The sequence below is a fragment of the Salmo trutta genome, chromosome 27, assembly GCF_901001165.1.
Source record: "Salmo trutta chromosome 27, fSalTru1.1, whole genome shotgun sequence".
Lineage (NCBI taxonomy): Eukaryota > Metazoa > Chordata > Actinopteri > Salmoniformes > Salmonidae > Salmo > Salmo trutta.
The window spans coordinates 7,368,348-7,381,808 of record NC_042983.1 but is presented as its reverse complement, the minus strand read 5'-3'; the positions used below and the strand labels follow the sequence as shown (position 1 = coordinate 7,381,808).

Genomic DNA, 13,461 nt, shown 5'->3' with positions numbered 1-13,461 from the left:
GGGAGAGAGACAGACAGACAGCAGACAGGGAGAGAGAGACAGAGACTCACTCTAGGAAGCGTGTGATGTAGTCTTTGGAGCAGGAGGACCAGGTAAGGGGGGAGGTGTCGTACATTAGCTGTCTGGACATGATGAAGGGGTGTCTGCCGCCCAGCTCACAGTCATTCCCCTGACCATCATGGTGGATCCCAAAGCTGAGGAAAACAAAGACGAGATGGTCTTTTTGAATTTGATCGATCGAAGCAATAGGCTTAGATAAGAATACTTAGATAGTTTTGACTTAGATCGAAGTAGAAATTGGTGAAAAACACACACACACAGCCACAATACCTGTGTCCCAGCTCGTGTGCAATGGTGAAGGCTACAGGTAGTCCTGAGTCTTCGTTGATGTTGCAGCTACGGTGAGGCTGGCACATCCCTGAAAGATGGGACAGACCAAGGGTCTCACACGGCTCGTTGAGCCCTGCACAGATGTCCTTCCTGGTGGTCAAAACACACACACACACACACACACGGACCTTAGCATCGTCATACACAATCCACAGTTGTACAGTGTAGTATATGGGTGTTCATGTGCGTACGGCTGCAGTCTTGCCTGGTGACCAGCACTGCCACGTCGTGGTGAGCAGGGTGTGTGTCACTTAGTGGGTTGAGTTTCTTCTGCCAGGCACAGAAACTGGCCAGAGAAGTGTCTGCATGGTGGATGATCTTCAGCCCTTTCTAAAGTAGACAACATGAACAACACCATCAACATAGAGGCACAGATAAAAGGCAACACAACACATCAGCTGAAGACTTGGATGTTTGAGTTGTTTTGATATTGTGCATTTCCATGTTAGTCATTCAGCAGACACTGCTGTCCAGAGCGTCTTACAAGAGCAATTAGGGTTAAGTGCCTTGCTTAAGGGTACATCAACATCATTTTTTCCAAGTCAGTTTATGGATTTGAACCAGCGACCTTTCGGTTTACTGGCCCAAAGCTCTTAACCGCTAGGCTACCTGCCGCCCTAGTGCACTCCTCTTATTTGAATTATGTCAATCCTAGATGTTTAGGATTATATGTCAACAGACATCATATGCTGGGCTCTAATTTGCTAACTGGCTAGCAAACCTAGCTGGCTAAAAACCTGCTAACTTGCCCAGTATGGTTTAAGAAAGCACTGGAAGGAAGAAAAGGGTCTGGATAGCTAGTTCAAAGATGGGATTCCAACAGGCCTAATACCTTTTTCTGGTGCTCCTATAGGCTACTGTTTGGTGCTCCTAACTTTTTTTTTTTGCCAATGAAAAAGTTCATTAAGAGCCTTCATGGTATGTCTGTGTTAAGGTGAAGTGTTGATTACCTCCTCTCCCTGCAGGAGGATCAGGCGGACCAAGGTGATGTGGATGGCATTTCCTATACTGGCATCATGGAATATCCCTGCCACCTGACACACACACACACACACACTGCTGTCATGACATGGCACTGTTGCTGTGTATATGTCCTGTGTGGACGGAGTGTTAGGTAAAGGGTTGATCCTCCCTGCTCACCATGTTCATAATGGTGAAGATGTAAGACTCCACGTTGTCACTGCCGTGGTAGTCGATCAGTTTAGTGTCTGCCACCACCATGGTCTCTACCCACCTTCAAAACAGGACAGAGGAACACAAAGAAAGAGAGGTCAATTTCAGTTACAGACGATGATCAAATCAAATCTAACAACAGGTGTAGACCTTAGAGTGAAACGCTAACTTACAAGCCATTAACCAACAATGCAGTTTTAAGAAAAATACCTAAAAATATAATAAATAAAAGTATCAAATAATTAAAGAGCAGCAGTAAAATAACAATAGCGAGGCTATATACAGGGGTACCGGTACAGAGTCAATGTGCGGAGGCACCGGTTAGTCGAGGTAATTGAGGTAATATGTACATGTAGGTAGAGTTATTAAAGTGACTTATGCATAGATAATAACAGAGAGTAGATGCAGCATAAAAGGGGGGGCAATGCAAATAGTCTGGTTAGCCATTTGATTAGATGTTCAGTAGTCTTATGGTTTGGGGGTAGAAGCTGTTAAGAAGCCTCTTGGACCTAGACTTGGCGCTCCGGTACTGCTTGCCGTGCGGTAGCAGAGAGAACGGTCTATGACTATGGCTGGAGTCTTTGACAATTTTTAGGGCCTTCCTCTGACACCGCCTGGTATAGAGGTCCTGGATGGCAGGAAGGTTGGCCCCAGTGATGTACTTGACCGTACACACTACCCTCTGTAGTGCCTTGCAGTCGGAGGCCGTGCAGTTGCCATACCAGGCAGTTATGCAACCAGTCAGGATGCTCTCGATGGTGCAGCTGTAGAACCTTTTTAGGGTTTGAGTTTGAGTTTATTTTAGTTTTACAGGGACAGTGCACATTAATCAACGTTTCAGTAAAAGTGCCGGTTTTAGCCAGAAGGGCTAATTTTCAACCGCAGTCCCTGGGCAGGTTATTAAAAACAATTACAATATAGACAATCATAGAACAATGAGCACACGCAGAGTAACATAGGACAAGCAAGACATAGCATACAGACAGAGCAACATAGGACAAGCAAGATGTAGCACACAGACAGAGCAACATAGAACAAAAAGCAACAAGACAGGGTGTGAGGACCCATGCCAAATCTTTTCAGTCTCCTGAGGGGGAATAGGTTTTGTTGTGCCCTCTTCACGACTGTCTTGGTGTGCTTGGACCATGTTAGTTTGTTGGTGATTTGGACACCAAAGAACTCCAAGCTCTCAACCTGCTCCACTACAGCACTGACGATGAGAATGGAGGCGTGCTCGGTCCTCTTTTTCCTGTCCACAATCATCTCCTTTATCTTGCTCACGTTGCATGAGAAGTTGTTGTCCTGGGACCACACGACCAGGTCTCTGACCTCCTCCCTATATGCTGTCTCGTTGTTGTTGGTGATCAGAACTACCACTGTTGTGTCATCGGCAAACTTAATGATGGTGTTCCAGTCGTGCCTGGCATTGCAGTCATGAGTGAACAGGGAGTACAGGAGGGGACTGAGCACGCACCCCTGAGGGACCCCCGTGTTGAGGATCAGCGTGGCGGATGTGTTCTTACCTACCCTTACCACCTGGGGGGGGGGGCCGTCAGAAAGTCCAGAATGTCGGAAAATCAACACATTCCAAATAATTTCTCATTTTCAAAGAGTTCGAGGGGAAAAAAGATGCACCAGTCGCCTAGTTTGATTCCTACTGGCATAAAATGTGTCAATATAAGCCAAACTCTTTTCTGCCACCCGACCCGCCTATCCAATGGTAGGAGAAACAATGCTGTGCACCTATCCCTGCTGACGGAGCGTTGGGAGCGATGTTGAGCCGTCTCCTCCTCTCTCTCCCTCTCTTCCTCCTGCTGTTCCCTCTCCCAGTCCTCTCTTTCCCTCTCCACCACCAGGGAATCACCTGGTGAGTCTGCAGGATGGACAGCAGCACAGAGATATGAGGTAAAACAATCTACTGTATTAGACAAGAGGACAAATAGGACCTTGAGCACTCCTTGTGCTCATACAAAACATTTACAAAAGCCAAACCAATCTAACAAAACAAACTCTATTCAATTGTATTATATTTAATTGTATTCAAGTCTATTTCATTGAGTTATGTTCTAATATATTCTACTCACCTCTGACCCCACAGGGGCTGTGTGTGTCCCGGGCCTCAGAGCTGCGTCGGTATCTGTGTTGTGCTGTGGTTACGCTGGGATAGACCACATGGGGCTCTGGTCCCTCCCTCTCGACAGCCCCATCAGTGGACCCTTGGACTGGCTGAATGAAGTGGGGTCCTTCAGGCAAGGTAAAGAGACCTTTCTGTGGGGGGGGAAACACACACAAACGGTATACAGTATATGTACACTGCGTGTGTGTGTGTGTGGACAAGCTAAACACCTTCTCCGGACAAGCTAAACACCTTCTTCGCCCACTTTGAGGATAACACAGTGCCACCAACGCAGCCCGCTACCAAGGACTGTGGGCTCTCCTTCTCTGTGGCCGACGTGAGTAAGACATTTAAGCTTGTTAACCCTTGCCAAGCTGCCGGCCCAGACGGTATCCCTAGCCGCGTCCTCAGAGCATGCGCAGACCAGCTGGCTGAAGTGTTTACGGACATATTCAATCTCTCCCTATCCCAGTCTGCTGTCCCCACATGCTTCAAGATGGCCACCATTGTTCCTGTAGCCAAGAAAGCAAAGGTAACTGAACTAAATGACTATCAACCCGTAGCACTCACTTCTGTCATCATGAAGTGCTTTGAGAGACAAGTCAAGGATCGTATCACCTCTACCTTACCAGTCACCCTAGACCCACTTCAATTTGCATACCGCCCCAATATATCCACAGAAGATGAAATCGCCATCGCACTGCACACTACCCTATACCATCTGGGCAAGAGGAATACCTATGTAAGAATGATGTTCATTGACTATAGCTCAGCATTCAACACCATAGTACCTCCAAGTTCATCGTTAAGCTCGAGGCCCTGGGTCTGAACCCAGCCATGTGCAACTGGGTCCTGGACTTCCTGACGGGCCGCTCCCAGGTGGTGAAGGAGGGAAACACCTCCACTTCGCTGATCCTCAACACTGGGGCCCCACAAGAGTGCGTGCTCATCTCCCTCCTGTACTCCCTGTACACCCATGACTGCGTGGCCACGCACGCCTCCAACTCAATCATCAAGTTTGCAGACGACACAACAGTAGGCTTGATTACCAACAATGACGAGACAGCCTATAGGGAGGAGGTGAGGGCTCTGGGAGTGTGCTGCCAGGAAAATAACCTCTCACTCAACGTCAACAAAACAAAGGAGATGATCGTGGACTTCAGGAAACAGCAGAGGGCGCACCCCCCTAACCACAGCGATTGGACCACAGTGGAGAAGGTGGAAAGCTTCAAGTTCTTCGGCGTACACATCACGGACAAACTGAAATGGTCCACCCACATAGACAGTGTAGTGAAGAAGGCGCAACAGTGCCTTTTCAACATCAGGAGGCTGAAGAAATTCGTCTTGGCACCTAAAACCTTCACAAACGTTTACAGACGCACAATTGAGAGCATCCTGTCAGGTTGTATCACCGTCTGGAACGGCAACTGCACTGCCCGCAACTGCAGGGCTCTCCAGAGGGTGGTGCGGTCTACCCAAAGCATCACCGGTGGCAAACTACTTGCCCTCCAGGACACCTACAGCACCCGATGTCCTTGATAAACTTTTTGGCCTTCCTGTGACAACAACCATTCGAGCCACTGCCTATTCACCCCGCTATCATCCAGAAGGCGAGGTCAGTACAGTGCATCAAAGCTGGGACCGATAGACTGAAAAATAGCTTCTATCTCAAGGCCATCAGCCTGTTAAATAGCCCTCACTAGCACCTTAGAGGTTGCTGCCCTATATACATAAACTTGAAATCACTGGCCACTTTAATAAATGGAACACTAGCCACTTTAATAATGTTTACATATTTTGCATTTAAAAATGTAAATAAAGGAAAGCCGGACACTCTAGGAGCTCAGATGCAAAAATATTTATGTCCAACGTTTCGACAGATAAGCTGTCTTCATCAGGGTATAATGACAAACACTACAGGATGACTCATTTATATAGTGTCTGTGATCATGGCCGGGTGTGGCCTGATATCATTGGTTAATTCTCATGTATTAAAATAGCATACAAAAAACTCCTAACCAGCACCTCGCCTAAATCGGTACGCGTTTCTTTCGCCTCTACATATTTTGCATTACCCATCTCATATGTATATACTATATTCTATTCTACTGTATCTTAGTCTATGCCGCTCTGAAATTGCTCGTCCATATATGTATATATTCTTAATTCCATCCCTTTACTTAGATTTGTGTGTATTGTGTATATGTTGTGAAATTGTTAGATATTACTTGTTAGATATTACTGCACTGTCGGAGCTAGAAACACAAGCATTTCACTACACCCGCAATAATATCTGCTAAACACGTGTATGTGACCAATACAATTTCATTTGTGTGTGTGTGTGTGTGTGTGTGTGTGTGTGTGTGTGTGTAGAGACAGAGTACCGATCCAACATATTGTAACTTGCTATGACTAAAAAGGAAAATGTGAGGTATAACATTCCTACAACTCTGATATATAATTCCTGAGCCATGAAAATCAGTAAAGAAGCTAGTGCTGCAGTTCTGTATCTTTATCTGTATTCCCTCATTAAACACCTACAGCTAAGGTTAGGGCAGAGATATTTACTTGAGGGAGGCATCCATCAATGCCCTGGGGCGCATTCCCTCATGCAGAGAGTGCAACGTGTGTGTGTGTCAAATGTATGTACTAACAAGCCCAAACTGCACCTGGTGTGCCCTTCTCTGCATCTCCAAATCAACATGCAAAAAAGAAAAAGAGGGAGCGAGAGAGAGGGGGGGGGGGCAAGCGTTGCCATCCACTCAAGTCCACTCATCCAAGTGCTGTGCTGTTCTGCTCTTACGCATCCTGCAGTCTACTGCATGTCTCTATCTAGAAAATCTGCTATTCTCTCCAGCCAAGTTTATGTCTCAGGAGGCTAGGTTGGAGTTTCTAGTTACTGTGCGCTGAGGGTTCAGCGAGTGCAAAATACTTTAGGCAATAGTCCCTCAGCAACCACTATGTCAGAGCACCTGGCTCTGTGCTTATGGCGGATCCCCCAGTCAGGGACATAACAAACACAATCACAGGTATCACAGGTGAACCATGGTCAGAGAATCCTATAAAGCAATAGCACTCCATTCACCCATTCATAATGACTGTTTCAAATGTATTTCTGATTCTAGCGTTTCAGGTTTTCAGTTTGGTTGCCAATTCTGTGAACTGCTATTGGTCAAAGCTAACCAGAAAGGATGCAGCCTGGTCACCTGTGATACAAGTCAGTATTAGACGTCCATCCATGTCCGAGGACGTTGGGAGATGACGTGGAAACCGGCCACTAGGGGCAAGCGCTGTTACCTTCAAATAGGTTTTGGTTTAGCTAGGGTGTTGTGGACAGGGTTGGCGGATGGGAGTAAGCATCTGTCTCTGGTGCTAAAGGTTGCATGTTTGTTTTAAGCCTATCCTAGACCTTAACCCTTACCTTAACCATTCAGAGTTAATGCCTAACCTTAAGATTTCAGAGTTAGGCCTCCCGAGTGGCGCAATGGTCTAAGTGCTAGCTGTGCCACTAGAGATTCTGGGTTCGAGTCCAGGCTCTGTTGCAGCCGGCCGCGACCGGGAGACCCATGGGGCGGCGCACAATTGGCCCAGCGTCGTCTGGGTTAGGGGAGGGTTTGGCCGGCAGGGATGTCCTTGTCCCATCGCGCACTAGCGACTCCTGTGGCGGGCCGGGTGCAATGCGCTGACATGGTCGCCGGGTGTACGGTGATTCCTTCAACACATTGGTGCGGCTGGCTTCCAGGTTATGTGGGCATTGTGTTAAGAAGCAGTGCGGCTTGGTTGGGCTGTGTTTCGGAGGACGCACGGCTCTCGACCTTTGCCTCTCCCGAGTCCGCACGGGAGTTGCACAGATGAGACAAGACTGTAACTACCAATTAGATACCATTAAATTGGAGAGAAAAAGGGGTAAAAATAAATAAAAGATTTCAGAGTTAATGCCTAAACTTAACTTTGAAATTTGACCCTTTGAACAACTTTTAATTTTGACATTTGTGAAACATGGATGATTGTCTAACTCTGACGTGAGTCTGTGAGAGCTTGTAGAGGCACGAACATGCCTCTCACAGAAGTATGTGATGTCATCTGGCACCATAACACTTTTTGATTGGAACCACAATGGCCAAACCATAGATATCTTTATTCATTTCTCTGGGCCAAACTCTCCATGTATATATGGCTCTGACTGTGTTCTCTCTGATTAGTGGTTAGATCAGCATTTCCCAAACTTCGTCCTGGGGATCCCAAAGAGGTGCACATAGTTTTTTGCCCTAGCATCACACAGCCGATTAAAAAATAAATTAACTAGTCATCAAGCTCAAAAATCACTTAACCCCACTTCTTGGAGTCCCCAGGACCGAGTTCGGGAAACGCTGTAATGGTTAGACCATGGGAGTGATTCAGTTCTACCAAGGGCTCTGCAACACTGAGCCAAAGAGAGTGGAAGCAACCCAGGGCTCTCACAGCTCAGTGGACTCATTGAGAAAGCATGCAGACACTCAGTCGGTCATTGTTATATGGTCAGTTACGAAGCCCAGATGAATGCTGGTGTTTTGACTGTTTCTCTGTGTTGTATCTATTTCTATAGATACCAAAATAAACACTTTATAGACTAATACATGCTTGCTTGTTTTACCTCCTTCCAACTAGAAGATGTGGAGTGCACTCCATATCTATCTGGGTAATGGATTGGAGGCTGTTTCCTCTAGATGTTTTCCTCAGTCAGTTATTATTTCAGTCCCAAAAGAAAAAACTAGATGAAGGGTGGCAGATCAGCTAGTAAGGAATCAAGAGGCCCATCCAAACAGTCACCCTGACTCAGAAGTGATCTGCATAGGGATCAACGCATGATACTACCTGTAATCCTTAAACTACCATCCACAAGCTGTCAAGGCATCTATTACTCCACTAACATTCAACAACACAGAACATGAAAGGGAGAAAGAAAGAAAAGCTATGTTCCTCATTCAAAGTGCCTTCAATGTACTTTCAGAGAATTTCAGGAAACAAACATGGATAGTGAGAACAAACAAACAAAGAGATCAACTCAGAAAGTCCTAAACTAATTAGGACAGACAGAGTCCTAAATTGCTCATTGTAAGTTCTGCCAAGTGACCCAGCCTGCCTTCTCCAAGCCTCACCATTTCCTCCTCCTCTTCCTCTTCCCCCTCCTCCCCCTAATCCTCCTCCTCCCCTTTGAGTGTCTGAGAGGAAGTGTGTGTGCTAGTGTGAGGTGCCAGAGCCAGAGAAGCTGTAATACAGTAGCCATGTGGAACTGTTTTAGCTCTGTTTCCTGCTTCTGCTGGGCTTTGGAGTGCAGGCCAAAAGGGACGGGCGGCCAGGGGTAAGCTGCCTTCTGCCTCGCTGGCTGCTTGACTGCTGTAACAGAGTGTGTCTGTGGCCTTCCACTCCTTACTGGGACACATGGGGAGGGGAGGTGGGGACTGGGGAGGGATGGTGTGGACGATGATTAAACACAACTTTTCTTTCCAGCTCAGTATACCCAGCTAGCACATGAAGTTCTGAGAACTATGTTTCTTAGAGCTTGGCGAGAGCGTGGTTGTCCTATGGTTATTTTGCATACAACCTTCCCTTTGTGCAGGAGTTGCTTGACAAAAAACCTTTTCGTATTTCCTATTATCCTTACTTTAACAGAATGTTTCCTAAAAGTTCAAACATTTAATTTTCTAGGAACGTTCTGTCATACCATGATCGGTTTCACCTGTCTTTGTGCTTGTCTCCACCCCTCTCCAGGTGTCGCCCATCTTCCCCATTATCCCCTGTGCATTTATACCTGTGTTCTCTGTTTGTCTGTTGCCAGTTCGTCTTGTCAATGCTACCAGCGTGTTTTTCTTACTCCTGTTTCCTTGAGCCCGTTTTCTAGTTTTCCGGGTTTTTGATCATTCTGCCTGCCCTGAGCCTGTCTGCCGTTCTGTACCTTTTGCCACTGCCCTGGATTACTGACCTCTGCCTGCCCCCGACCCTGAGCCTGCCTGCCGCTCTGTACCTTTCGGATTCTGCCCTGGACTACCGCCCCCTGCCTGCCCTTGACCTGTCCTTTGCCTGCCCACTGTTTATATAATGAATGTCCATTATTCGAACTGTCTGCATCTGGGTCTTTTCCTGAGCCGTGATAGTTCTCAAATAGTTATGAGAACTTTAAGAAACTTTATTCTGTGGGAATTTCAGTACTTCCAAGTTTCCGCACGGTTCTATTTCAAGTCATGTTCTAAAAATTTGCCTAGAACGTTAAGAAACAACGTTCTTCTATGGGAATTTCAGTACTTCCACAACCACTCCACACAAGTTCACATGTGGTTCTGTTTAATGTCATTTTTACTACATTTTGGGAAAGTTCTCAAGCGATATTCTCAGAACGTTCAGGGAATGTATGGTTCTCTTTAATGCCCGTTCTTGCCAATATTATGGTAATGTTCCAAAAAATGTAATTGTCCACAGTAGCCCTTTACACTCATACCCATATAGAGGGTAAAAATAGCATATTTTGGCACTAAGCACCTACATTTTAATGCTGTAACAGAGTGTGTACTTGAGAAGAGTCATGAGACCATAGACTTACTGGTAAAATGCACAAAGGGGTACTCCGGGCAGTACTCCGGTTACTCTGGTTGGGAACCACTGCTATACATGATATCAGAGCTTAGTGTCTCCACGCTCTATATGGGTTTTGACTGATAGCCGTTCTGAACTTGAGCACAGCGCGTGACAAGAAGTTGCCCTCATCCCTCCGCTAATTGGGCTTTTGCAAATGTTTTGTTGTCCAAGTGAGGGAAATGCTGTAAATTACAAGGATTATAATAAATACCACTTTGATGTCATACAAGCAAGCCAAACACCCATGAGTCCAAATGTGCACTTTACATTTCCATATCATAAAACTCATGTAATATAGAGTGTTAATGTTTATGATAACTATGTTTGATGTACAGTTACAAGATGACATGGCATTATGCCCTGGGTTGTCCTGAATAGAATGAGCCTGTTTGCTGTATTGTATAGAAAATATGGCGCAGACCACGCATCTGAATGTACTCGTGACTCAATTTTATGCGCACCAAAATGATGATCTGCTTCTCTGAATTGCCTTGTGAAAGCCTAACACTATAAGATCATATTTTATAAATGTCGCTAGTCATGTTGGCAATAGAACAAGCTTTCAAATTATGCCCCCCTGACCCAGATTGCAATTTATAAATGGACTGTTTTTTTGGATCGCATAAACAACAGTAATTGTGTAAAAGTATTAAAACAACTCCAAGTGTGCTTTCTCAAGTTCCTCAATAGCACAACTAGATGAGCTCAAAAAAGCACCTTATAGTTGAAGACTCTTAGATTCTCAGAGCGTTAATAAAACCTCCCTGCAACCTAAAAATAAACATTCCCAGAACAGGTGTAATTTTCACTTCTGTTCTCAGAACGTTTAAAAAACGTTCAGTTTTACCGGTCAGGAAACGTATGGCTTCATTCCAACATCCAATGTCAAACCAAAAACATACGTTCCCTACAATGTCCAAGGAACCAAATGTGCTAGCTGGGGAATTAATATGTGGCTTTAGACAACATGAGGAGATATGCATTTCACAAAAGATAATGTACTGAAATAATGGCACTGAACATGCAAATACTTGTTCCTTGTAGTGCCTTGGGGCGACCAACACCTCCATTGAAAAAGCATTGGGTTTGGTTTGAGTGCAGAGCTGGAATACCATTTGATTTCAACGGCTATATGTCCTATGAATGTTTCTATATGACATTGCCTGCCTTTACAGAGACAGTCCAATTCTGGTCTTTTGCCCAATTATTGGTCTTTTGACTAATCAGATCTGATCTTTTCCAATAATTGGGCAAAAAGATCAGAATACTTTTTTAATGAAGGAGTAGGTCGCCAGGGTCCGTTTATTTTTTAGGTTGCAGGGAGGTTCTGAGAACATTTAACTCTGGTTCCTTCATAGTTTTCCTGAGAAGTTTTATTAACACTCTGAAAACGGAAATTATAGTTTGAGCTTTTTTTATAACTTCAATATGACTTTTAATAACACTGCTAGTTTACAACTTTTTTCAACTCTAAGCACAGATAGGACACATGGAAATTAATTTCCTTAGATATTAATCATGTTATACTAAAACCCCTTCAACTGCTAGTTCAAGTTGGTTGTGCCCATTTGACAGGTAGGATGGGTGGGCGTTTTCTGCGACTCTCTAGCAATAAAAGGTTGAATGTTCAAGTCGCGTCGGGGACAACTGTAGCATTTTACACTGCCACTTATCCAGAACGCTGCACCCTGCCTGGTTTTCAACCTTTCCAAGTTCTCTCATGTCATCACGCTCCTCCACAACACTCCACTGGCTTCCAGTCGAAGCTTGCATCCTCTACAAGACCATGGTGCTTACAGAACAGCAGAGTCTCTGCCCATCTTCCAAATACATCTGAAACCCTATCTCTTCAAACAGTATCTTAAATAATTCTCCTCCTCACCTTGACCCCCCCCCCCCCAAAAAAAAATACAAATAAAACACTGAACCAGCACTTGCACTTGACCCCCCACCCCCGTCTATGCCTGTGATATGTGGTTGTCCCACCTAGCTATCTTAAGATGAATTCACTAACTGTAAGTCGCTCTGGATAAGAGCGTCTGTTAAGTAATAAAATGTAAACGTACGTAGTTAACCCCTCCCCGAACCCTTATTCTAAACTTAACCCAATTCACCTAACCTACTACGTAAATTATCCTAACCTTTGTCATTAGTTCACCTAACCACCAACATAATCAAGCAACCTGGTCTCATCCAAGATGTATGATAACTTACATCATTTCCCCCAATTCGTATGTTATTGTACGACCCCTATCCATAATGTAACCTAACCTAACATATCATAATAAATGGAGTGTCCGAATTACATACAGAAAAATACGAATTGCCCTGAGACCATGTGGATTTGACTTCATCTGGTCATTATTTTCTCTACCAAAAGAAGTGGGCTGGAATCAGAGGTTGCAGGGTGTTCATTTAGTAACCACGCTGTAGCTTTTTTGCATTCCAGAGGCATGTATGTCCCTGTGCTGTCGCCTGGGCTGACGCCTAGTCCATGCCAAGCTACACGTATTCCATTCAGTTCACCAATCACAGCTAACCCTCAAAAGCATTACAACCAATAAGCATAAAGAAAAACCAGGCCTTCTCGTACTGTAGGTCAAGGCAGGTATGTAGCTATTTCCTAGGCAGTTGTGTTATGCAAACATAGCTCAGGGTGATGTGTTTTACCATGATGGAAGTGCACACTACACCAGCCACGCACGTACCTCCGCCATCATGCACATGTTGATTTTGTCTATGCCCACTAGACGTGATAATGACACGAAGGTTTAAATACCAAAATCAACTGTGAATCAATGATATTCATTTTGGGGCAGGTCGAAACACACATGAAACATTCATGGACATTTAGCTAGCTAGCTGTTGCTAGCTAGTTTGTCCTGGGAGATGAGCATTGGGTTGTTATTTTATCTGACATGCACATGGTCCTCTTTTTAGCTGGTTCTTTGTAGAATTTTTAACCGGAGTCATACAAAATCATGTGTTTGTCTACTCTGACGATTAATCCACAGATAAAAATGGAAACCTAGCCAGTTTTTAGTAACATCTTTAATACATCTCTCCTCGTTTGTTTTTCCAGCATCCACATGGGTTTGTGTCTGGATTAAGCAGTTGTGCGAGGGGTGTAAGTGAAATGATTGAATAACATGTATGTGTACATTTATTTT

At 44.9% G+C, this 13,461-nt stretch overlaps 1 protein-coding gene across 1 annotated transcript in view; it reads right to left on the bottom strand.

Moving 5' to 3' along the window:
- The window catches only part of LOC115164225 (A disintegrin and metalloproteinase with thrombospondin motifs 12), a 44,122-nt gene that overhangs the window by 15,596 nt on the left and 15,065 nt on the right, over positions 1–13,461 (bottom strand). The window contains exons 3-9 of the mRNA XM_029716488.1: positions 3,648–3,831; positions 3,307–3,436; positions 1,531–1,624; positions 1,341–1,424; positions 596–720; positions 331–480; positions 51–194 (exon numbers count right to left, since the gene is read on the bottom strand). Of these exons, the coding sequence (XP_029572348.1) occupies positions 51–194; positions 331–480; positions 596–720; positions 1,341–1,424; positions 1,531–1,624; positions 3,307–3,436; positions 3,648–3,831 (911 nt within the window). The remainder of the gene's footprint in view (positions 1–50; positions 195–330; positions 481–595; positions 721–1,340; positions 1,425–1,530; positions 1,625–3,306; positions 3,437–3,647; positions 3,832–13,461) is intronic.